At 40.9% G+C, this 25,486-nt stretch overlaps 1 protein-coding gene across 1 annotated transcript in view; it reads left to right on the plus strand.

Moving 5' to 3' along the window:
- LOC124805620 (WD repeat-containing protein 76-like) overlaps positions 1 to 11,575 on the plus strand; it is a 174,621-nt gene extending 163,046 nt beyond the window's left edge. Inside the window, exon 12 of the mRNA XM_047266190.1 lies at positions 11,356 to 11,575. Coding sequence (XP_047122146.1) covers positions 11,356 to 11,502 — 147 coding nt within the window. The 3' untranslated portion in view covers positions 11,503 to 11,575. The remainder of the gene's footprint in view (positions 1 to 11,355) is intronic.
- Positions 11,576 to 25,486: the final 13,911 nt, after the last annotated feature.

The raw sequence follows: 25,486 nt of genomic DNA on the forward strand, positions 1-25,486 counted from the left end.
ACCATTACATGTCACCTCAACTTGCTGACTTGTGTAGAGAACCGTCACATATGGAACTGTGCCTTGCAAAAAAGAGATGTGCCACTATCCTTTCATCGTAAGAAATTAAAGAAGAGGGAAGCTGTTGCTTTATAGAGGGGAAAAGTTACAGTAATTCGATAGGACAACAGAGATGTTTCTATTTTGACAACAGTTCACAAGGCTGAAATGGAAGCTGTAGATAAAAGATGCAGAGAAATGTTGAAGCTAGTAGCTGTCATTGCACACAATGACACAATGAGCAGAGTAGAAAAAGTAGATCAGCACTTGGCTAACAACCCAGTGACTTGTTAAAGGGGAAAGAAGTATTACAAGAAAATCTTTTCCATCTCATAGAACTTGCTTTGTAGAATGTACATGCTCCATAAAAAAAGGAGGTAAAGAAGTCCCCTAGAGTTCTGTTTCTGCTATTGAGAACATGATTTCAAAACACCAGAAGAGGGGATTGCTTCAGAAGTAGCAGATTGTCCCTCTTAAAGTGCAGATCCCAGGTGACTGATTGTCCAACATTTTCTGTCAATAACTCTACCCGCTGTGAAGAAACAACATCCAACACAGTCTCTCGCAATGTGCAGCCATGTTTGGGATACAGATGGGAAAAAGGCAAGAAGGGAATAAAGACACCGTGTGTGAAGACTGTGATGTCACCTTGTGCATTGTTCCTTGCTTTTGCGTTTGTCGCACAGCTACAAACATTTAAAGCCATTGCAAAATTTGTGGTTTAACTTGATACACACACAGAAAGTTAAAAAATGGCTTAAGTTGCAGGATACTTAAGTTAAAGACCAGTGCCAGAGTAAACTCAGGATTCTATTTATGACGAGCACCAAAAATTTGTAATTCATTATTTTGAACTTTGAGTTACCTTTATATATCTGTATGTAATGTCATTTATTAAAGGACGTCTTTCATTCATTAAAAAAAGAACATAATATGTAAAGACAAGTATTACACTTAGAAACTGTATGTTTGCCATGAGGGAGTGTAACTGGCAGTGCACAAATATGCATACTTCATTCATCCAGTGTTTGAGAATGAGAGCACTTAGTGACTTCAGACGAAGCTTACACATAATTTATGAAACTTTTCCTCTTCCCTCCCTCCCTCCCTCCCTCCCTCCCTCACACACACACACACACACACACACACACACACACACACACACACAAAAGATGAAAGGAAAAAGTTTTGTCACTTCCTACATTTTCGCTGTTTGGGCAGGTGCAGTAAGACTTCTGTAATAGACTTAGCGTTTTAATTCATTACTGTTTTACTGTAGACTCTCTTCACAATGCAGTTCACATACAGTATCCGCATATACCAATGAATGTGCCTACAAAATTACATCCTAATGCAGCTCACAGTTTAGGAGACATGATGTCATAAATCTTGGGATGCGAGAAAAACTAGCTTCAACGTAAAATGGAGTGCAGATTACCCCTTTATATTTGTCCGTTGTTTCATAATTAGAGCACTTAGTGACTTCCAGCAAACCTGAAGCAGAATTCCAGACCTTTCCAAAACTTCTCTGTACTTACATGTTTGAAGGGAAATATTGAACGCATTATCTTATTTATAAAGTAATCAGACATATAAAGTTGTTTAGTACATGGGAGAGTGATTCTGTAAAGACTCCAACCAGTAAAGGTTGGATACTAAAGTGAAATAAAATCATTGTGTTGAAAATCAGATTAAAACTTATTCTCGTGTAGTTTCTACCTAAAAGTGTAACACATTTTGCTCAACTACGAACAAGCAAGCCCCTGAAATTGGCAGCATAAAATTCTTCTTGTTGCCATATTAACGAAGCAGTTAGGTGCTAATCTGGTGGTAAGCTCTTCTTTTTGGTAACAATCAAAGTTCATGGCCTCAAAATTGAAAACTTTTTGGGTGTTGATTGTTGTTAGACAATAATGGATACACCACCATTGTATTTAGTTCCATTTGTTAACTCATTGAATAAATTTAGTTTGATTTTCTGATCAGTGAGTAGTTTCTTAATTCTTACGTTTATATATCGCGAAAACCAAGCTAACCCATACAATCAGTGGCAGTTCAGTGGTAACACATATAACAGACCACCTCCTTCCACTAATCAGTCAGCTACTAAAGTCACTATAAACATTTAGTGAGGCACATGTCAACAACACATCTATAAGATCCAAACTAATGAATGCAGTTCTTGTCCATATCAGTCGAAGTAGTTCAGAGATACTGAATGACATACATGTTAATTGAATGATTTCTGATGGCAGACTGACTTTCATACACTCACTCCATATCATCATCTGAACAGAAACTCTTGCAGATAATTTAGCTTGTTGATTGTTAACTACGAACTTTGATACACTTTACATAATATGAACTACAAACTTTCGTTGAGGTTGAGGTATTAACTGCGTAGTTACTTGCATTGACTCTTGCAAAGGTAATAAAAGATTGCAGAATGAGCTCGTAAGATTTTGAAGCAGAGACTGGGAATTTTTGGGGAAGGGGGGAGGGGTATTCTTAGGCAGATGAAAGGATATTTTATAATTTCATTAGTTGCATATTAATTTAGAAAACTTTAAGATGATAATTTACTATTGCAAACGAGTTCTGTGCTGCAACAATAACTTTGTTTGCATAATATATGGCTTGTTAACAGAGTAAAAAAGATTAGAGAACTATTTAGGATGCTTTGGCTTTAAATTACCTATTTACAAATATGGTTGCTGTTTGAAATTGTTAATGTCTACAAATCCGTAATGACTTAATTGAGCAGTGGGTGATTGTTTCAGAAAATTGAGGCAAGTAAAGTGCATGGGCTTTGAGAAATAAATATAATAACTCAAATATATATTTGGGTATGTCTGACTTTATAATTACATTTATCAGGTAGCAATTACGGAAAGGATAGATTGCTGTTGTCCGCAGCTCGTGGTCGTGCGGTAGCTTTCTCGCTTCCCGCACCCGGGTTCCCGGGTTAGATTCCCGGCAGGGTCAGGGATTTTCTCTGCCTCATGATGACTGGGTGTTGTGTGATGTCCTTAGGTTAGTTAGGTTTAAGTAGTTCTAAGTTCTAGGGGACTGATGACCATAGATGTTAAGTCCCATAGTGGTCAGAGCCATTTTTTGATTGCTGTTCACTGTAAAAGATTACACGTTGAATTGCAGACAGGCACAATGAAAAGGTGGTTACAAAACAAGCCATCGGCCAAAACCTTCAGCAGAAAAGAAAAACGCACATGAACTCACACCTCAGACATACATGACCGCTCTTTTTGGTTGCTGAACCCAGACTGTAAGTAAAATGTGTTGAACGGTAGCAATCATTGGTAATAGAGTGGGGAAGGGGGATGGATAGCAGGGTACGGATGAGGGAAGATGAAACAGTGCAGTCTGGCAGTGTGTGCAGGGACTAGAGGTGGCAGAAAAGGCTATGTAATTTAGTGTCTGGAGGCTGTGGGGGAGGAAGGGAAAGGAAAAAAAGGGAGTGGAAAGCAGAGAAGGAAAAAGACTGGTGGGTGCATTGGCAGAGAGCAGTGCACAATGAAGATGTGGGGATGTGAGTTGGGAGGAGGTAATAGGGGGCAGAAACTGTTGGGTGGAGGGTGTGGGGACAGTAGGTTACTGTAGGTGGAGGCCAGATTGGATTTCTGGAATGGATTAGGTGTTGTAAGGTTAATTCCTATCTGCACAGTTCAACTGCATGTTGTGCGTGGTTAACAGCAGTCGCAACAGAGCTAGTACACAGCATGGCTGCTTTCTCAGTTGGCCCAGTCTCTGATGGAGTAGGATAAGCCTTTGGCAGGACTGGAATGAGGAGTGCACAGTGGGTGGAGTGGGCTAGTCTTGCACCCGGGGCTTCCACGGGGATATGATCCTTATGGCATGGGATTGGGAGTGGCATAGGGGTGTACTAGGATGTAGTGAAGGTTGGGTGGGCAAGGAAAAACCACACGTTCTCACATTAATTTGAGAGACTCGTGCTTTTCTCATTGTCACTTACATGTAGCTTGCTCTTGGGATGGGATACTGAAAGAATTATGTATCTGCTTAATTAATAGCAAGATGATGAAAGTAGTTTATAAGAAAGTATCGTGATAGACTAAGTTAATTAAGTATGAAATATAGTGAACACAAAGCACAGTTGTCTTTAATTAAGTAGGGCTGTATTGAGAGTATTTTCACCAGGACATGTTCCATCTTTCTCATCAGTGTAATTTTAAGGGAAAGAATTTGAGATTTATCTATGTTGTTGAGCTTCTATAGACATTTTTGAATGTTAACGAATGTTTTCAACTGTTCTAAAATGTGTTCTATAAAGAAATGACCAGCAGAGTACTATATTTCAAATTGGCTTATTAATGATTAGTTTAGTGGCTTTAAGAGTACAAAAGAGTATTTCATAGCATTAAAAAATTTTAACATGGCATACTAACATTTTTAAAATGTCTCTCTATGGCCATCTTTTCAGAGATGGTTTGCAGGACATTATCTGTTCAGTACATAATGTGAAATCAAATGCCTTCCAGCCATCTAATTTTCTAACTTAATTTATTGTGTACCAGTGATATATTATGAAATCTTAAAGTCCCCTGACTGATGTGTAGGAAGATTCTAACCATGGTTATAGTCAAAATAGGGGACAGCATTCAAAAACTGGTGTCTGTAGATTTTTGATACAGTGATCACTTCAAACATCATCTGCTGGCTGTTGACCGTAACCGAGGTTGGAATCTTCCCACACATTAGTCAGGGGACCTGAAGATAGTGTAATGTATCACTGAAACAGGTAGCCCAATAAATTAAGAGTTTGGAAATGAGACAGCTGAAAGGTGCTTGATTTGACATTCTATTCTTACTGTGTTATAGAGTGATCTGGAATGTTGGAAGAGAACAAATGAAATTAAAAACCATGTGAAGCTGGTCTTTTTCAGCTAGTTTTTTTAAATAAAGCCATATATATTTGAACCTGCATGTTTTGTTTAGCATAACTGAACATACAGATTTGTTTGGTAAACTGATTTCAGGTCAAACTAGAACTTAACTGATGGTTATCACAACATTATGCTTAAAGTAATCAATTATCCAAGGGCTCATGCAGAGATAAAACATACACTGTTGCAAAATAATGACCTGACGTGATACAGCATGGCACAAAACAGTGACACGGAACAGTAACAATAATAAGAGGGTTGACTGAAAAGTAATGCTTCCACCTTCGTAAATTTTCAACAGGTGGCAGCGTTGGTAAGTGGCAGGCACTGGCTTGTTCTGTAGCCTCTTCTCTACAGCTCCAGTTGGTGGTAAGCCTTAGCATTGAACGGTTGTATTGCTACAGTGTAAAGTATGGAACCCTGCGCAGACAGTCGGTCAATGCGATTTAAGCAACGTGCAGTCATTGAAGTCTGGACAGCAGAAGGTGTCACCCCAAAGGAGATTCATCAGAGAATGAAATCAGTTTATGGTAATTGTGTTGATGTGAGTACTGTGTGTCGTTGGGAGAGTAAGTTTGAAGATGTTGAGGCGGGAACATCTGACCTGTGTGACAGACAGAGTTGGACATCCTGTGACAGCAACTACTGAGTATCACAAGCAGAATGTTGACAGATTGTTTCAGGAAGATCGTCGTATCACTCACAGAGAAATTGCAAGCACAATTGGCATTTTACAAGAACGTGTGGGTCACATTATTGCTTTGCTTGGCTATCGGAAGATTCGTGCACAATGGGTGCCCCGGATGCTGACTCCTGAAATGAAAGCTCACAGACTTGAAATTTGCCAGGAACTCCTCAAGTTACGAGAATAAAGGCGACGCCTTTCTCTATTCAGTTGTGACAGGAGATGAAATGTGGGTACACCATTACGACCTGGAGACTAAACATCAGTCTATGGAATATCGACACACTCGCCCCAGATAAAGAAATTAAAGACACAGCCGTCAGCTGGAAAAATCATGGCCACAGTGTTCTGGGACGCAAATGGTGTTATCCATGTTGATTTCCTTGATTGTAAAACAATAATAAATTCAGAGCGTTAAATCACAACACTGCGAACTCTGAAATGACGGTTAACGAGGGTCCAAAAGGAAAAGGGAAATGTTTTCCTCCAACATGAAAATGCCAAACCACACACTTCACGTGCCACCACAGCAGAACTTCAGTGATTGAATCTCACCACCGTACGGCATCCTCCACACAGTCCAGATTTAACACCATTTGACTTCAATCTTTTCCCAATAATGAAAGACGATTTGCGGGGACGTCATAATGCTTCTGATGAAGATGTTGAGAGAACTGTGAGACTGTGGTTGCGGAAACAGTGTGTTGACTTCTTCTGCGACGGCTTCAGAAAACTTGTTTGTCATTGGCAGAAATGTATCCAATTGGCTGGTGATTATGTGGAAAAGTGAATATGGGTAATTAAAGATCTCATTCTAAGGATTACTTCCGTGTTTGATTTATTAAAATATTTCCATCCAAACCCAATTAATGAAGGTGGAGGCATTACTTTTCATTCAACCTTTGTAGAATTTTCAAAAGCAGCAGTAGATACACAAGAGCTTATAACTTCTGGAATTGTAGATAAGCATTAAGGAACTGTAGTTGTTTTGGTGTGTTGCAAATGATACATTGTCACATAGTTAATCAGAACTCGCAGAACATCGGTTCTGTTTCTGTAACGTCAGTACTTTCATCAATCATAATGAACAACAAAAAATCCTTATGGTGAATTACAAGAAGACAGCATATTATTTGGAGAAGAATTTCTCAGTTATTTTAAATTGTTCTTATGTGTTTCAAAATTACACTGATGAGCCAAAACAAGACCGTGTACTTGTTTGTCCATCTTTGAAACAAAATACATATCTGAGTCCAAGTATCAGGGGTCAGACAGTTTGTTGATAGGTTTGTGGAGGTATGTTGCATTAGATGTTTATGCACGGGTCATGTAATTTGCATAAATAATAGGCCACTGATTTGCATTTGCGGTGATGATGCCCAATAGTGACCCAGTAGGGTTCCATAGGATTTACATCAGGCAGATTTTGTCACTGAGACATCAACGTGAGTTCATTATAATGCTCCTTGAACCACTGTAGTACGGTTCTGGCTTAGAGACATGGACAGTTATACTCCTGAAAGATGACATAGACATCTGGGAAAACAAGACGTGAAGGGACGCAGGTGATTTGCAGCTGTCAGAATGTCTTTGATTACTGCCACAGGTCCTATGCAAGTCTCATAGCATGATACTTCTCCCACCAAACTGCAGCTGTGGCGTGCTGCTTGTTGGTACACTGTTCACCTCGATGAAAGCATTTATAGAGGTGATCATTGACATAGTGTAGTAAAAATATGATTCACTCGTAAAGCTGACATGTTTCCCTTGATCAACTATTGAATCCTGTTGGTGCTATGTCCATCGCAGTCATAATTGACGATATCGGTCTGTCAGTAAGTGAACATGTATGGGAGGTCTGCCCTGGAACTTCATGTTCAACAATGTATGATGAATGTGTGCTCTGAAACACTTCTGCATGCACAAGCATTGTGCCCTTTCGGCAGAGATACCACAGGTCACTACGTATCCTACTTTACAGATCACAGATAGGCCTCTCGACTCCACATTCTGTGAAGTCGTGGACATACAACCATTTAGCTTCTAGTTGTAGTTACACTGTCTTTTTACCTATTTCTGTAGATGCTACTGACAGTAAAACGTGAACATTTGACTAGCTTTGCCGTTTCAGATACTCGTTCATAGGTTCTGCAAAATAATAATCTGCCCTTTGTCAAAATTGCATATGTCAATGGATTTGTAGCACGTATCCTCACTAGTGTGATCCCCCCCTCCATGTCTGCTCCGATTATGTACTTCCGTTACCCCATCGTGTGCCTGCAGTGCTGGCAGGCGACATCCAACAGATAATAATGTTTTGGTTTATTAGTGTGTCTCCTGCTTAAGAGCTATATACAAATGCCTGAGTAACGTATCAGGATAAAGAACTCTCGATTAAGATTACTTTCTTTAATTGTTTTGACAGCATGTTGGACAATCCATTTTCAGCTTGTAGAGCAATCTCCAGTAGTCAGCATATCAAGCTGATTAAGTAGATGAAGACCAAACTTAAACAAAAATGCAAGAATACAAAGTACTTGTAAAATTTAACCATGATTGATGAGACATGTTGAACTAAAATTTTTTATCATACCTCTAGGAAAGCAGTAGAGTGCTCTGTTGGTGACACACTGCCCTGACCTCAACTTCGAAACTTCTCAGAAAGTCAGTTACTGCAATACCTGTTATGCATGTGTAAATATTCTCATTACCTACAAAAATATGCCAGTATCAGATTCAGATCTGTCTGTAAGACCCAAAAATCATATTTTAACTTAGTTAAGATGACGTTTGTGAATACTGTGACACTCGTCACAGTTTCTCTAACCATTGTACACAATATTGTAATAGGTCAACTAGCTCATTAATGTAACAGGCAACTCATTTGTAGGCAATGTAGTGTGATAGATAGTACAAAACTTATCTAAACAAGTCCTTGTTTTTAATGACATACTAAAGCATTTGTGGTAATAACTGTAATGCATAGTTGATCCTCTATTTGGTGAGATGGATTTTGTTCAGTCACATGATTGCCTATTTTTCATAAAGCTTTTCCATTTAAATTACTGACCTGCCGATTTTTATTAATATAGTGGACCTTATTCTTCATTTAGTCCATTACGATATACACAGCATCATTCTGTGAACAATAAATTGTAACAGAAATTTTGGATGTGACTGGTAGAGTTCTTTATATCATTCAGAATAAAATGTTGTACAAGTTTTGGAAGTCTTCAAATAAGACTGACACTGACACGTGGAAAAATCGGGTCTACTGCCAGATGTTTGTGTCGCTCTGGCACAATATTTCGGCCACGTAACTCATTGCCTTCTTCAGGTGCTACCTGAGAGTGTTGTGTTGGAGGATCTTGTCCAGTATTTATGCCCAGAGGGTGCTGGGTGCTCGCTTTGCCGTCTGCGCCTGCCTGGCGCTGCTTGTAATGTGTTGTCTCTTCCCCGGTGTTCGCTGGGACGTCTGCGCCCGATTTGGGCGCCATCTATGGCAACTCTCTGAGGCCCGTCCTGTGTCGGGCGTTCTGTTGGCGGTCCGCGCTCGCCAGGTGCTGCTCCTGTGGTTTTAACCCCTCCCTGGTGCTCCCACGGACGTCCGCGCCCACCTAGTCCACCATCTGCAGTTGTGGCAGCTGTCTGAGGCCCGTCTTGCGTCGGGGGCTCTGTTCGCGGTCCGCGCCCGCCTGGCGCTGCTGGTAAGGTGTTTCTTCCCCGGTGCTCCCTCAGACGTCCGCGCCTGACTTGGTCTCCATCTGTGGCAGCTCTCTGAGGCCTGTCCTTTGGGACAGTGTCATAAAGGAGGCCATCGAGATCAAGGTCACTGACAACCTAATAAACTGAGACAGCAGTTACCAGCTTAGCTCGTCGTGGAGTCCAGCTCTGGAGCGTATTGGTGCTCAACGGAATGAACCAACAAACTCCTCAAGATGTAGTAACACTGCAGGAGTAGCGCCAGGTGGGTGCGGACCGCGAACGCAACTCCCGACACAGGACGGGCCTCTGACAGCTGCCATGATCGCAGATGATGGACGAGCCGAGCATGGATGACAGTTGGAGCACCAGGGAAGTGCCAACACCGCAGGATCAGCGCCAGGCGGGTGCGGACAGCGAATGGAGGTTATGAAGGTTAGGTGGACGGCGGAAAGACACTCTTGGTGGAGTGGGGAGGATTTCATGAAGAATGGATCTCATTTCAGGGCCGGATTTGAGGAAGTCTTATCCCTGCTGGAGAGCCTCATTTAGAGTCTGATCCAGTCCCGGAAAGTATCCTGTCACAAGTGGGGCACTTTTGGGGTTGTTCTGTGGGAGGTTCTGGGTTTGAGGGGATGAGGAAGTGGCTCTGGTAATTTGCTTCTGTACCAGGTCGGGATGGTAGTTGCGGGATGTGAAAGCTGTTTTCAGGTTGTTGGTGTCTTGGTTCATCCCTATGAAATCCCCAAACCACCTTCCCTAGCCTCTGGATCCTACCCTTGTAACCGCCCCCGGTGTAAAACCTGTCCCATGCACCCTCCCACCACCACCTACTCCAGTCCTGTAACCCGGAAGGTGTACACGATCAAAGGCAGAGCCACGTGTGAAGGCACCCAAGTGATTTACCAACTGACCTGCCTACACTGTGAAGTTTTCTATGTGGGAATTACCAGCAACAAACTGTCCATTTGCATGAATGAATGGACACATGCAGACAGTGTTTGTTGGTAATGAGGATCACCCTGTGGCTAAACATGCCTTGGTGCACGGCCAGCACATCTTGGCACAGTGTTACACCGTCCGGGTTATCTGGATACGTCCCACTAACACCAACCTGTCAGAACTCCGGAGATAGGAACTTGCCCCTTCAGTATATCCTCTCTTTGCGTTACCCACCAGGCCTCAACCTCTGCTAATTTCAAGTTGCTGCCGCTCATACCTCACCTGTCATTCAACATCATCTTTGCCTCTGTACTTCTGCCTCGACTGACATCTCTGCCCAAACTCTTTGCCTTTACAAATGTCTGCTTGTGTCTGTGTACGTGCGGATGGATGTGTGTGTGTGTGTGTGTGTGTGTGTGTGTGTGTGTGTGTGTGTGTGTGGTTGTTGTTGTTGTTGTTGTTGTTGTTGTTGTTGTTGTTGTTGTTTGTGTGTGTGTGTGTGTGTGTGTGTGTGTTTTGTTGTTGTTGTTGTTGTTGTTGTTGTTGGTGTGTGTGTGTGTGTGTGTGTGTGTGTGTGTGTGTGTGTGTGTGTGTGTGTGTGTACGCGAGTGTATACCTGTCCTTTCTTCCTCCCTAAGGTAAGTCTTTCCGCTTCCGGGATTGGGATGACTCCTTACCCTCTCCCTTAAAACCTACATCCTTTTGTCTTTCCCTCTCCTTACCTCTTTCCTGATGAAGCAACCGTTGGTTGCGAAAGCTTGAATTTTGTGTGTATTATTTGTGTTTGTTTGTGTGTCTATCAACATGCCAGCACTTTCGTTTGGTAAGTTACATCGTCTTTGTTTTTAGTTATAATTTTCCCACGTGGAATGTTTCCCTCTATTATATTCAAATAATTTAGTTTACAAGATGATCATTGTGATCCTCTAAGGCAGCAGGTCTAGTATGTGATAGTTCTGAAACTTCCTAATTTTTGGTATCTGTAATGGCATCATAGTTTCATATTGAAGTGTACATGTTATTGTATTCAGTTTTTCAAATTAAAATTAATTTTTTGATTTTTAGGTGCAGCTGTATGGTATTCATGGAAAAATAGTTCATGAACTCATGGATCCAGAACTTCAGGTGGTTCTCTCTGTTTGCGAATTTCATCCAACTCAGCTGGCTTTTGTTGGTGGCAGCAGCTCTGGCAGAATATATGCTTTTGTGTAAATATTTGTTTGAAGCACCAGTTTCATACAGCGAACACTTTTTGTTAATGAAGATGTACTTATTTTTTAAAGCACCTTTTCCTGATTTTTAACCTTTTTATTGATTCTTCATGCAAAATTAAAATTTCAGTTGATACACGTAATAGTACATTTTTATGTATGTTTTCTTACTTAGTAAAAATTGTCAATTTGTCAACACTGTCAATAAGTGGAACCAGAAGAATAAAGAAAAAGTGTTGCTAATCTGATGGGATGCAGGAAAATAAGCACGAGCACTTTTACATACAGGGCGAGTGAGGAGGAAAGGTACATGCTTTGTGATGCGATAGTACTAGTGATTCTGAACAAAGAACTTCATATGGACATATGCCCTAACACTAATGGTTTCAGAGTTAGAACATGTTTAATATGACTTTGGTATGTGTGTCTTTAATAGCTCGAAAACCACACACTCAGTACACAAACTGAATTAAATTTGCTACAAAAAGGTTCCTATTTATTTTTTGTCTAGGACTAACAGTTTTCGCAGAGAGATCGCGAGACCATTGAAAATCTTGCGTGACGCGCATGCGGTGTAGTTTAGGTACTTTTTGTAGGCCGGTTTGAGGTAGTTTTCTGGTTTGATAGACCACAAGTGTCTTGTATCAAAATGTTCGCCTGGGTTCCTCTATATTACTGTGGTACTTTGTAAATAGTGACAATGAATAATACAGAAAATAAATAGAAATATACATTAAAAGTGTTCAATTTTGGAAACCATTTGGAATAGGGCATATGTCCACATAAAGTTTTTTGTTCAGAATCAGTTATGCTATCACCTGTATAGAATTGGGGAGAAGAGGAGTTTGTGGCACAACTTGACAAGAAGAAGGGACCGGTTGGTAGGACATGTTCTGAGGCATCAAGGGATCACAAATTCATTGGAGGGCAGCGTGGAGGGTAAAAATCGTAGAGGGAGACCAAGAGATAAGTACACTAAGCAGATTCAGAAGGATGTAGGTTGCAGTAAGTACTGGGAGATGAAAAAGCTTGCACAGGATAGAGTAGCATGGAGAGCTGCATCAAACCAGTCTCAGGACTGAAGACGACGACAACAACAACAACAACAACATCACCCGTCAAAACGCGTACCTTTCCTCTTGGCTCACCCTGTATATAAATCATATGGCATTATTAGCCAGGAGACATGTTAGCTGCAACAGGCAGATGATGTGGTTTGCCCCACATTTTAGCAATTTTTTAGCACGGTAAAATCGTGCTTCTTTGACACACCAGTGTAGAAGTGTGCAGTGAAACAGCTAAGTGAAAAATCCGTAGAATATGCCCATTTGTTTATATATAAAAGCTGACTTCGGGATTTTCCTTTGTGTGAGACAGCATGTGTGGAATTTGTGTACTGATTTAGAGTTCCAGATTCACATATTTTACTGTTCGTATCGCTTCAGCATACTCTTTTGCTGATAGTATCAATACCTATTTGTATTGTGATATGTGATATTGTGATATGTGATTGTGAAATTGAAAATATTTGCAAGTGCCATGATAGGAACTCGTACTATTATTGTCTGTTGTATGCTTAAATGGAATAGCCCTCTTTCAGAACAGTAGACTTATCCTCATTCAAACTAGTTGTTCTCTAATTTCATTGTGTAATCACGTGAGCAATAGGTTATTTTTGAGAATTTGTTCACGCTGACAAAACTATATTTTTGCAAGTTACCAATATGTGTTTTTTGGATACGTAACATGTTTCATAGCAAATCAGTGTTGTTGGTTTACAGTTACTGCCAAAAAATGCATCACCCCTTATTTTTATTGTAAGTCATGCAAATAAACATGCTTTCTTGAAAGCTACCATTGCCCTTTGCATAATCTAAGAGTAATTTGTGATGAGTTGGCGTTTCTGATTTAGTTACTGTAGCAGGTATTCTAACAAACATATTGTGTTATGTTTAATTTTCCCTTAAAGACAAGTAGCCCTATACACAATCCAAATTTATCATAAATTACTGTTCTGTAATACATTTCACATAACTCAAAGAAATTCTGGTCATATGTAAAGGCTGCTAATTGCACCAAAGTTGGTTTCCGGTCCTTACTGAATAAGACAGGAACTGAAATTTAGGGTAGCAAAGCGAAAGTTGAAATAGTTAACTCTGTTTTTAAATGCTCCTTCACAAAGGAAAGCCCAGAACTGCCCCAATTTGGTCCTCATACCACTGAAAAGATGAATGAAATAAGTATTTGTGTCAGTGGTGTTCAGGGACAGCTGAAGTAGTCAAAATTAAACAAAGCTCCAGGGCCCAAAGGAATCCCTATCAAATTCGTTACGGAATTTGCGGCTGAGTTAGCCCCTCTTGTAAGAGTAATCTGTCATAGAGCCCTCGCACAAAAATCCATGTCTGGTTCTTGGAAAAAAGCACAGGTCACATCCATGTACAAGATGTGTAGTAGAAGTGATCCACGCAACTATGATCCAACATCTTTAACAGCGATTTGTTGCAGAATCTTAGAGCATATTCTGAACTCTAACATAACGTCGTGAGGTATCTTGTTCAGGAAGACCTCCTGAATGCCAGTCGGCATGGATTCCGAAAACATCGATCATGTGAAACCCAAATCGCCCTTTTCTCACATGACATACTGGAAACTTTTTGACAAGGCAGTCAGGTGCAGTGTTTCTTGATTTTGGTAAAGCTTTTTACTCAGTACTACACCTATACTGACTGTCATAAGTACAATCATATGGGGTATCAAGTGAAATTTGTGACTGGATTGAAGACTTTTTGGTAGGGAGGACACAGCATGTTATTTTGGATGGAGACTCGTCACTGTAGAAGTAACTTTGGGTGTGCTCCAGGGAAGTGTGTTGGGACCCTTGCTGTTCATGTTGTGTATTAATGGCATTGCAGAGAGCATTAATAGCAACTTTAAACTTTTTGCAGATGACACAGTTATCTTTGGTGAAGTACTGTCTGCAAGGAGCTGCATAAATATTCAGTCAGATCTTGATAAGATTTCAAAGTTGTGCAAAGATTGACAACTTGCTTTAAATGTTCAGAAATATAAAATGATGCATTTAACAAAGTGAAAAAAGTGTAGTATCGTACGACTATAGTGTCGATGATCCACCGTTTGAATCTGCTAACTCATACAAATACCTGGGTATGAGACTATGTAGGGGTGTGAAATGGAATGATCACATAGTTTCAGTTGTGGGCAAAGCAAGTGGTAGATTTTGGTTTAGTGGCTGAATATTGGGGAAGTGCAATCAGTCGGCAAAAGAGATTGCTTACAAATTGGGCCACGTGTGACCAATTCTAAATATTTTTCAATTGTGTGGGGCCTGTACAAAATAGGACTAATGGGACGTTGAACATATACAGAGAAGAGAATTACGAGGGCAGTTCAATAAGTAATGCAACACATTTTTTTTCTGAAACAGGGGTTGTTTTATTCAGCATTGAAATACACAGGTTATTCCCCAATCTTTTAGCTACACAACACTATTTTTCAACGTAATCTCCATTCAATGCTACGGCCTTACGCCACCTTGAAATGAGGGCCTGTATGCCTGCACGGTACCATTCCACTGGTCGATGTCGGAGCCAACGTCGTACTGCATCAATAACTTCATCATCATCCGCGTAGTGCCTCCCACGGATTGCGTCCTTCATTGGGCCAAACATATGGAAATCCAACGGTGCGAGATCAGGGCTGTAGGGTGCATGAGGAAGAACAGTCCACTGAAGTTTTGTGAGCTCCTCTCGGGTGCGAAGACTTGTGTGAGGTCTTGCGTTGTCATGAAGAAGGAGAAGTTCGTTCAGATTTTTGTGCCTACGAACACGCTGAAGTCGTTTCTTCAATTTCTGAAGAGTAGCACAATACACTTCAGAGTTGATCGTTTGACCATGGGGAAGGACATCGAACAGAATAACCCATTCAGCATCCCATAAGACTGTAACCATGACTTTACCGGCTGAGGGTATGGCTTTAAACTTTTTCTTGGTAGGGGAGTGGGTGTGGCGCCACTCCATTGATTGCCGTTTTGTTTCAGGTTCGAAGTGATGAACCCATGTTTCATCGCCTGTAACAATCTTTGACAAGAAATTGTCACCCTCAGCCACATGACGAGCAAGCAATTCCGCACAGATGGTTCTCCTTTGCTCTTTATGGTGTTCGGTTAGACAACGAGGGACCCAGCGGGAACAAACCTTTGAATATCCCAACTGGTGAACAATTGTGACAGCACTACCAACAGAGATGTCAAGTTGAGCACTGAGTTGTTTGATGGTGATCCGTCGGTCATCTCGAACGAGTGTGTTCGCACGCTCCGCCATTGCAGGAGTCACAGCTGTGCACGGCTGGCCCGCACGCGGGAGACCAGACAGTCTTGCTTGACCTTGCGGCGATGATGACACCCGCTTTGCCCAACGACTCACCGTGCTTTTGTCCACTGCCAGATCACCGTAGACATTCTGCAAGCGCCTATGAATATCTGAGATGCCCTGGTTTTCCGCCAAAAGAAACGCGATCACTGCCCGTTGTTTGCAACGCACATCCGTTACAGACGCCATTTTAACAGCTCCGTACAGCGCTGCCACCTGTCGGAAGTCAATGAAACTATACGAGATGAAGCGGGAATGTTTGAAAATATTCCACAAGAAATTTCCGGTTTTTTCAACCAAAATTGGCCGAGAAAAAAAAATGTGTTGCATTACTTATTGAACTGCCCTCGTATGAATGGTCGCAGATTTGTTTGATCCTTGGGAGATTGTCACAGAGGTGCTGAAGGATCTGAATTGGCACGCTCTTGGAGACAGATGTAGATTATCCCGAGAAAGTCTACTATCAAAGTTTCAAGAACTGGCTTTAAATGATGATGCTAGGAATATACAACAACTTCCTGCCCATCACTCACATAGGGATCGTGAAGATAAGATTAGAATAATTAATGCATGCACAGAGGTATTCAGTCATTCTTCCCACGCTCCATATGTGAATGGAACGGAAAGAAACTGCAATAACTGGTATAATGGAGTGCACCCTATACCATGCGCCAAATGTTGGTTCACAGAGTATAGATGCAAAGACTTCGTCTGGGCTTGCTTGGCTGTCTGGTGCAAGAATTTCTATTTGACACCTCTTCCATGATGTGCTCGTCTTCTTGAAGATCTGGAGAAATGATTAGGGCAACAGGAACATGCAGTCTCTGAGTAGAGAAAATCTTTGACCTGGCTGGGAATCAAACCTGGGAGCATGTGATCTAGAAGCAGTGACACTAACCACTGGACCGTGAGCTGTGGACGTACCAACAATAAAAGGAAAATTGCCTCCATTGAGATGTGGTGTGGTGGCCTTAGAGTTGGGAGGACAGCAGTTAGTCCCCATGTAGCTATCCAGCTTTAGGCTTTTCTTGGTCTCCCTAAATCCGTCAAGGCATATATTTCGTGTGGTATGCCAGTTTCCTGCCCTGAACTGAACTTGAGCCCTGTCTGATGATTTCACCATAGAATAGCTGTTCAGCATAAGTTGTCTTTCATTCCTTTGTCCTTGCCTCATCCTGACTTTAATAATGTCAATTAGAGAATACAACTTAATAATAAAAAAAATTTGAGAAGATGATGGGAAGCTCATGAAACATTTTATACAAAGGCTTTCATGTTTTTTTCCATAGTGAATGTTAAAAAGGTAAGAGAAAAGGAAAAAATTGAACAAGTAATTTGAAGATCATCCTTAACATTTATTGATCAGGTAGTTCCCTGATATAAGTAATGTTGATAAAACTTTTAAGATTTCATAAATATGGGTTGTCATAGCTAGAGCTATGACATTTCTGAAAGTGACAGTCAGTTCGTGTCTTTATCAATATGGGAGGCTTTAAAGGGTTTTGTTATTATTTGCTCACAGTGATATGAAATTGTCCATTAGTTTTTTTCCTGTTCATTCACATAATTTGTTAGTCATTCTCAAAATAACTTCATCTTACGGTGGATGAGGGTCACATTTTATTTTTATAGCAAGTTTTTGAACAATGAAGACTTTGTTTCTTAAAGATAAGTTGCCCCAGAACATTATACCATATGAAATTATTGAATGAAGATATGCAAAATATGTCAACTTGCCGATGTGTACCTCTCAGGCACTTGCAATTATTCAGAGTGCAAATGTGGCTGAACTAGGTTGTTAGGATTTCCAAAATGTGCTATTTCCAGTTTGAATATCGTCAATACGGACACCAAAGAAGGTTGCAGTTTCCACCGTATTTATTGTTTCCTCACCATGTTGAGATATTTTCTCAGGGTGGGTCACATCTCAATCTCTTTAAAAAGTTGCCAATCAGAAAAAAAACTTGTATGGTCTTCAACCCCACTCAACACAAATTGGATTCAGTATTATCAAAAATAATATATTCCGTAAACACTTTTGATTTTCTTTTTGGAAGACACTGTGTGTTTTATTTTGGAACACTTTATACAGACAACTGCCACATTAGTAGTTTTATGTTCATGTGTCAGTAAGCATAGCTGTCATAGAATGGCTATTAAGAACTTAACATACATATTTTTTTCATTTTGAAACACATTTACATTCTTTAAATTACATAGGCCACAGCATCTAAGGTAAGCTTCTGGTATCTTCTTCGTGTATGGCCTTCCATTCTGATGTTTACATGTGGCAGTGTCAACAATCTAGGCAAGGTTGAAGATCCCTTCGGCTGCCACTTAGCTGCTGTGCCCTTAATGAAACATAAGAAACATACACGAATTTTTAGTTTTTTAAAACTCTTTGTATAAAAATTTCCTTGTTACATAATACTTAAAATAAACAAACTTGGGCAGGCACTTCAGTATGTTGTTGCTGTGATGACTGATAAAGTAAAAAGCCCAGCATCATCATAATATGCTATACTTATCATTGGTGAGTACTCTAGTTGTCTTTTTAAAATTGAGGGTGAGAGTATTTTCATAAAACCAGTTGTTGATACTTTCATGAACATTGTTTGCCATTTCCTTTGACTCTTGGTACTGCAGCATGGTTTTTGTAAAGTTGTATACAGCAATTGTCAGGCGGTTGCATATCTACATTTTCTATTACTAGTTTAACGTAGCTGTTTCACTTTAGGTTGTTATAGACAGTTACTCCCAAGTGTCTTACAGATATTTATTCACAATCCATTACACAATTACATTGAAAGCCAATTGCCAGTGCTTGTACCAAATTTTTGTACTCTGCATGTCTTCCTGAAGTTTGGTTCAATTTTCAGGCAATGCAACTTTGCAATATACTATAGCAGCCTTCGTAAGATTTTGACAGCCACGAGATCATTAACATACATAGTGAACTGTAATGGTCTTATGCCAGTCCCCTGGGGTTTCTTTGTACAAAGATATAACGTAAATGTTTTAAAAAAAAATAAAAAAAAAATCTTTTTATAAGCAACTTCCAAAATAGTAGCTTTTTATGCAGTATCAAGATAGTACTGTAGATAACGGACAGTATGAGTACTTTCAAGGTGAATAAAGATATTTTTCTTACTAAGTATTCATTATGTGATACTGTCTAACAAATGAATTTTTATCGATATTACAAATTTCAGTGACTGTAAGTAATAAATCTAGAGGATTCACTTAAGTACTATACTCACTGAAAACCACAAACTCACGTTCTTAATTAAATGATGTCTGAAACCAAAGTAATGATGTGAAGCATGGGATAATGTCTACATTATAGCTTACTTGGCAAACTTTTTGACATGAGACAAGTGTGGTCAACTGTGGCATGTAGCTTGGGGGGGGGGGGGGGCAGTGGCAAGATTCTAGGCTTGTGTTTTGGGAGTGTTTAGAGTCAAATCCTTGTTCATCCATCCTGCATTTGGCTTTTCTTAATCAGCTGATGTGAATGCTGCGATTGTTACTGTTGATTCTTTTCCCTGACTTTCACCAATCTGATGGTGGTGGGCTTCCTTTGTGATCATCTTGTCTTAGGTAGCATGCGTAAGTCCCTCCCTCCCTCCGTCCAATCCGTTCGTTTAAATTGTACATGAGAAGTTTAGCAGCCATTTTGGAGATGTTAATATTAAAAGAGAAATGATGATGATGATGATGATGATAGGTTTGTGGGGCGCTCAACTGCGCGATCATCAGTGCCCGTACAAAGTTCCTATTATTTCACAGTCCACTCTAGCCACTGTCACGAATGATGGTGGTGATGATGACGGTGGTGATGGTGATGAAATGGTGAGGACAACACAAACCCCCAGTCCCTCTCTGTCCCTTATGTTTTGACGAGAGAGGGAGAGGGAGAGGGAGAGAGAGAGAGAGAGAGAGAGAGAGAGAGAGAGAGAGAGAGAGAGAGAGAGAAGGATTCCACACAGAATTTAAGCAAAAACCTCCATCTCTATTTGCAAATGTACTTGTTTATTTAATCTCAGCTGTTTCCATAACAACACACTCGCAACAGCAAGAAATACATTCCAGAATCTCTGTGCTGTATTCCATAGGATAACCAATGCATAGAAAATGTGCTGCAATAACTGATTTGCACGGCTGTTGTAACCATGGGTGACAGGTGTTCAGTACACCTGCCCTCCCCAGTCCTGGTAGTCTGACCAATATATGATGTGCCTCTGCTGCATGGTATACGAAAGACACCTGCCTTACGCAAAACACCATCATTAATGGAACCTAAAAGGAACCTAATCTTAAGTGGTGACCTGAAAACACATTTCACATCACATTTTCGCTCTTCATGGCAGCTGGAAGGACCCATTCCACGTCTGGAATGACTCCACCTGGTGTGCACACGGACTCCACACTGGCTTTTTCCCATTTTTGGCAGCCATTTTCCTAAGGGGCCCTGTATTGCGCCTAACGTTTCAGCTCCCAATTATCAATAATCCCACCCTCTGTGGCTGTCTGGATCTTGCAGGCTGAGAGGTTTCCTCTGAAACAGAACAGGTGACGGCATCTGGCTCAGCGACAGTGACAGCCACAGACAGCACCTGGAACCTGTTTTTAGTCTAACCAGGGAGGCCTTATGTGCGGCCCCCTGGGAACTCTTTCATCAGCTACTACGCTCTGGGGTGACCTCCCACTCGACCACAGGTGAGAGGTCAACCTCAGTGCAAGCAGTAACCGGGCTGGCCAACTGGTGAGGACTGATCGGAGGATGCAGATGTGCTGGATGTCCGTCGGATCCGCTGTGGCTGGCCCACAACAGTAGTGCCCATCCACTGCAGCTTCAAGCTGTGTAACCAAAGCCATCACAACCTGGAGCTGAGAGTGAAGTATCATCAACTCGGCTTGCATCTGCACACAACAATCACAGTCCCTATCCATACTAAAGACCCTGAAAAACTACACTACCCAGATAAACAGATTATTGGCACATGCTGCAGAACTCTGTTGTGGACACTGACGAAAATGCAGGCACTGTATCTAATAAATTAGATTAATCTGCAGAGATTAAAAAACCGAACTATCGAACCACTCAGCTGAAACTAAATAATGTTCCCCTGATAAGAACTTGTAATATGGTACAAAATCAGTTTACTTTCCGACGCAAACGAAAACGCGAGAACTGTGGCTATTAGATATTAAATTAACACCCAGAAACTCAAGGAACTAAACTATTGAAACACACAGATGATATACAATTTGCTCCTGATTAGGAACTCATCAAAGTCACAAAATCGGTTACTTCCCTGTTGCTGCGTCTGTCTCGACCGGCTACTGCTGGCTGACTGAACTCCTACATGATAATAGTTTCTAGATGAGCAGCTTACGTATAGTAAATATAGAGCTAGTTGTTCTCCCAGTAATATGACTTCTCTTCCATCAACCAGTACAATATAGTACAGTAAAAAAGCCTGCCTCTTCGACCCACATGTTTCAATAACTTCATTCTAAATTCCTGAACTCCTGTGGATGGTGTGCTTAAATGCTTTTGTGTAAGGGCTTCAACGCCAGATCGAGCTCGAAAAATAACCATAATTATGTGCTGGTTCATTTATTCCAACTTCTCCGGAACCACAGCTTCCTCTTACGCCAGTTTACCATCTTCCGCACAGAAGTATTGTTTCCACGGTTCTTGTGTTCTCGTCAGCAATTTTACTGTTTTCTGCAGTGATGGACTCTGTAACGTCGAGTGCGTTGTCTTCTGCGACCTTGCCAATGTTTGTTGCCTGCTCGGCAGCGAATTTGATATTTCGTATCGGCATGGTGATAAAGCTCTCTAAGGATTTCTTCCTGTCAGTGAATGGCTTACTATAACAAAGACTCCAAATCCTTGATGACCAGGACCGCTTTCTATTTTTCCAAGTAAAATACATACTTTGCCAAATGCTCTGTGCATGACGTCGGAGTACACAAAGCACGAGTGCTTGGCAGTCCAATGACGTTGAATAGAAAAGGTTCTTGCCAGTGACCGGAAACTTAAAGTATCTTATAGGGTCCAAGGCTTCTTTAATGTTCTCAACTTTTCCTCGTTATTAATTGGGGTATGACCAGTGTATCTCTCAATATCATAATCCATGGACACAGCCAGAGACAAATCAACCTTGGCTGTAAAAGAAACAATCGAATTAAAATTTGTTGTAGATTTTGACGGCGATCGGGAGACCGTAATGTAGCCAAACTCCGAACTGGCACTAAAGCAACCGAAACTCAGCGCACTCCCGCCGTGCAAAGCGTTTAACTCGAGTTATTAATGTCACCCCAAGTTAGCCTGTTTCATAAATCGAGCTGACCCTAAACTCGCCCAAACAGAGTGGTCAGGAAAAGATAAATGAACACTCGACGTCGTTTGCCACGTTCACGTCTGCTCGGATTAGATACGGTAGCCAAACCGAGTAGGTAGAAAAATTCTAATAGCGTCCATTTCTCTCATTAGCTTCTGCGAGGTTTGCGATTGGGTTTGACTGCAATTTTGTTTGTTATATGAAATCAGCCATCAAACTGAAATCACTTCTTTATTATCTGACATGGAAATACCCGATATCAAAGCGATATGTTCCACCTATTGCCATTTTTTTCTTACAAGCTATATACTCAGTGTTATATAAACCTCTTACCATATAAGTATTTTTTTCTTGAGGACATTTCGTAATCGGCAATCTCGTAGCCTAACGCCTCGCCACGAGCAATAACGGCTGCGACATTACAGGCTGAAATTTGAAAATACGCACACGAGACAGTGTAAGATTTGAGCGGTGAGCGGACAATCTTATGGTGGGAAAATGCCTCGTCATGTACATAAATGGTTGCTGTTCAAATGGCTCTGAGCACTATGTGACTTAACTTCTGAGGTCATCAGTCGCCTAGAGCTTAGAACTAATTAAACCTAACTAACCTAAGGACATCACACACATCCATGCCCAAGGCAGATTCGAACCTGCGACCATAGCGGTCGCTCGGTTCCAGACTGCAGCGTCTAGAACCGCACGGCCACTCCGGCCGGCCATGGTTACTGTGCTACAGCTCGTAATTTGTAAACTCATGAGACATCCGGAATTAGCTGTAAGGATATTTTTGACGACATTAAGATAGCCAAATGCCGCTGTTTGAAGATGAATGGCGTAAAGTTATCCCTTCGTCATCGTTTCCCTCAGTCATTTTGCACTCTAAGTTGTAACGTTTACATATTTTTCCGAGTTGCCATGACGATAACATTCTGTATAGACCAGCTTGTAAATAAGACTTATCAAATGCTTCACGAATTTCTATCAAAAAATGAATCACACTAAGCTACTGCACTTCTAAAGAAAACAGTGAGTGATGTCCTATTCTGTAGGCATAGATTCAACTCAGGTTAGGTTGGCGCGACAGCGGCAAACTCCAGCCTCGCTCGAAACAGTCGTCGCTATTGGCGACCGCGACGCAGCATGTGAACACAACTCGAGTTAGTAGCCATCTTACTCGGGTTGACTCGAAATCCAGTTGGGTAACTCGTGGTGACCCATCTCTGTGGCGTACACCTAGGGTTTGGCCACATCTAGCTGGGACTTTGTTGGGACGCTCTGATGTTCAAAATGTTCAAATGTGTGTGAAATCTTATGGGACTTAACTGCTTAGGTCATCAGTCCCGAAGCTTACACACTACTTAACCTAAATTATCCCAAGGACACACACACACACACACACACACACACACACACACACACACACCTATACCCGAGGGAGGACTCTAACCTCCGCTGTGACCAGCCGCACAGTCCATGTCTGCAGCGCCAAGACCGCTCGGCTAATCCCGCGCAGCGACGCTCTGAGATGGGGGTATAGAAATAAAGTAAAATTTTTAAAAATATATTTGCTTTTTATTTAGAACACAATTACGTGGAACATATTGCGACAGAAGTACTTGGCGGACCATATATTTCGGAAGATTTCACCTTCTTTAGCAAATTTTTTTCCGTTTTACGTATTGAAAAACTTCAACCATGTCGCTTGTACTTGAAATGGCACTGTAAGATTGATTCCACAGTCCGTGGCAGCAGCCGATTTCTGTCATCAGTCCACTGGACCGACAGGGGCGTTATGTGCAGAACTAGAAAACAAATATTCGCATAATTTCAGTAGTTGGCATTTACGTTCAGTATTTTCGGTATGCTTAACAAAGTAAATCCGTCTTTCTTCCTCGAAGTGTTTAGATTTCCGTAGAACTTTTCTTTATGTATTCAAATGCTGTGGTATGGAAAGCCATTGACCCTTTCTCTTGCCCATGAAATTGGCAGTTCCCTTCATTCCAACATCTTTGAGTGTCGATTAATATATTTCTTATTTCAGTTATCGAGCGCTATTCTTTTCCACACTTTTATATATTTTTCTAACAGGGCCGAGTTTGACCGCAGGAACATAAAGTAAATCTCACTGATCAGACTACTGAAAAAAATCTGAAATTGAGATTGTCAATCTTTGATGTCAAAAATTGTTTTAATGGAACGCAAAGCTTAAAAATTACCTCAAATGCTGGCATTAACGACAGCCACCTCGTTTTTGAGTGAGATAGAAGAGTCTGATGATTGGCATCAACGTATAACTAGAACTCTAGCAGCTTCTTTCTGCTTATCGTGTATATTAGAAAATAACTAAATATTTTCATGACGATTATTTCAATGTAGACAGGTACGACTCTGGCAGGGCTTGATATTGTGGAGAATATGGTCAGTGCATCCAATTTCTTCTACATTTTTTCCTAGTTCTTCTTTAATTTGGTGAAACACATTCCGTTGGCAGCATCGATGAAGCCCTCCGGAATTGGTATAGGTATTGTCTCCACAAAAGGCGATTAATTTGTCTAATAGAATTTGCAGTTGTCAGACATTTCGTTATTCAATGAATCAAACTTCAACATCTTACGTTGGTTTCTGTCAATTTCATTGAAGTATTAAGCAACTAAAGGAAACATCCTTTTCAGCCTTGTGGTTCGATACGTTGGTGATATGCCGTAAAATGAAACTTCTTGCATTGGGACACGGAGTGTGGTGCGAGAATATTTTCAACAATCGCTGTAGCTTTGACTGTAGACTGCTCTTAGGCAACTTTTGGTGTTAGGATACATTGCGGCATTGTTTTACGGTACAGCCAAGAGAACTGAAGGACTGGTGATGCTTAACAACTGTATAAGCTGTTGTTAGTTCTACAGCAGCAACGAGCAAGTCTTCCTGAGTATCTTCTTTAATTATTAGTGCAGAAATAGGCTTTGATATCGATGCTACCGTGAATGCATTTGTACGATCCTTCGTAGAAATTTGATGCCTCAGAAATGCCTCATCTCCGTGAGTTACTGAGATGAAGCAGCTATAAATCTCACACCACGCTTCCTGATCCCTATGTCCTTTCTTGACAAAAGATCAGTCTTTTGTGTAATCAGCCGAAAAGTGACATCTCTTTCCATCCCTAGGTATTTTCGTAAGCTATGATAAGTTTATTAGACGGTAAACAGTCGACGATAACACTTTAGTCATCAAAGTACACATGACTATA

Source organism: Schistocerca piceifrons, chromosome 1 (assembly GCF_021461385.2).
Source record: "Schistocerca piceifrons isolate TAMUIC-IGC-003096 chromosome 1, iqSchPice1.1, whole genome shotgun sequence".
Classification (NCBI taxonomy): domain Eukaryota; kingdom Metazoa; phylum Arthropoda; class Insecta; order Orthoptera; family Acrididae; genus Schistocerca; species Schistocerca piceifrons.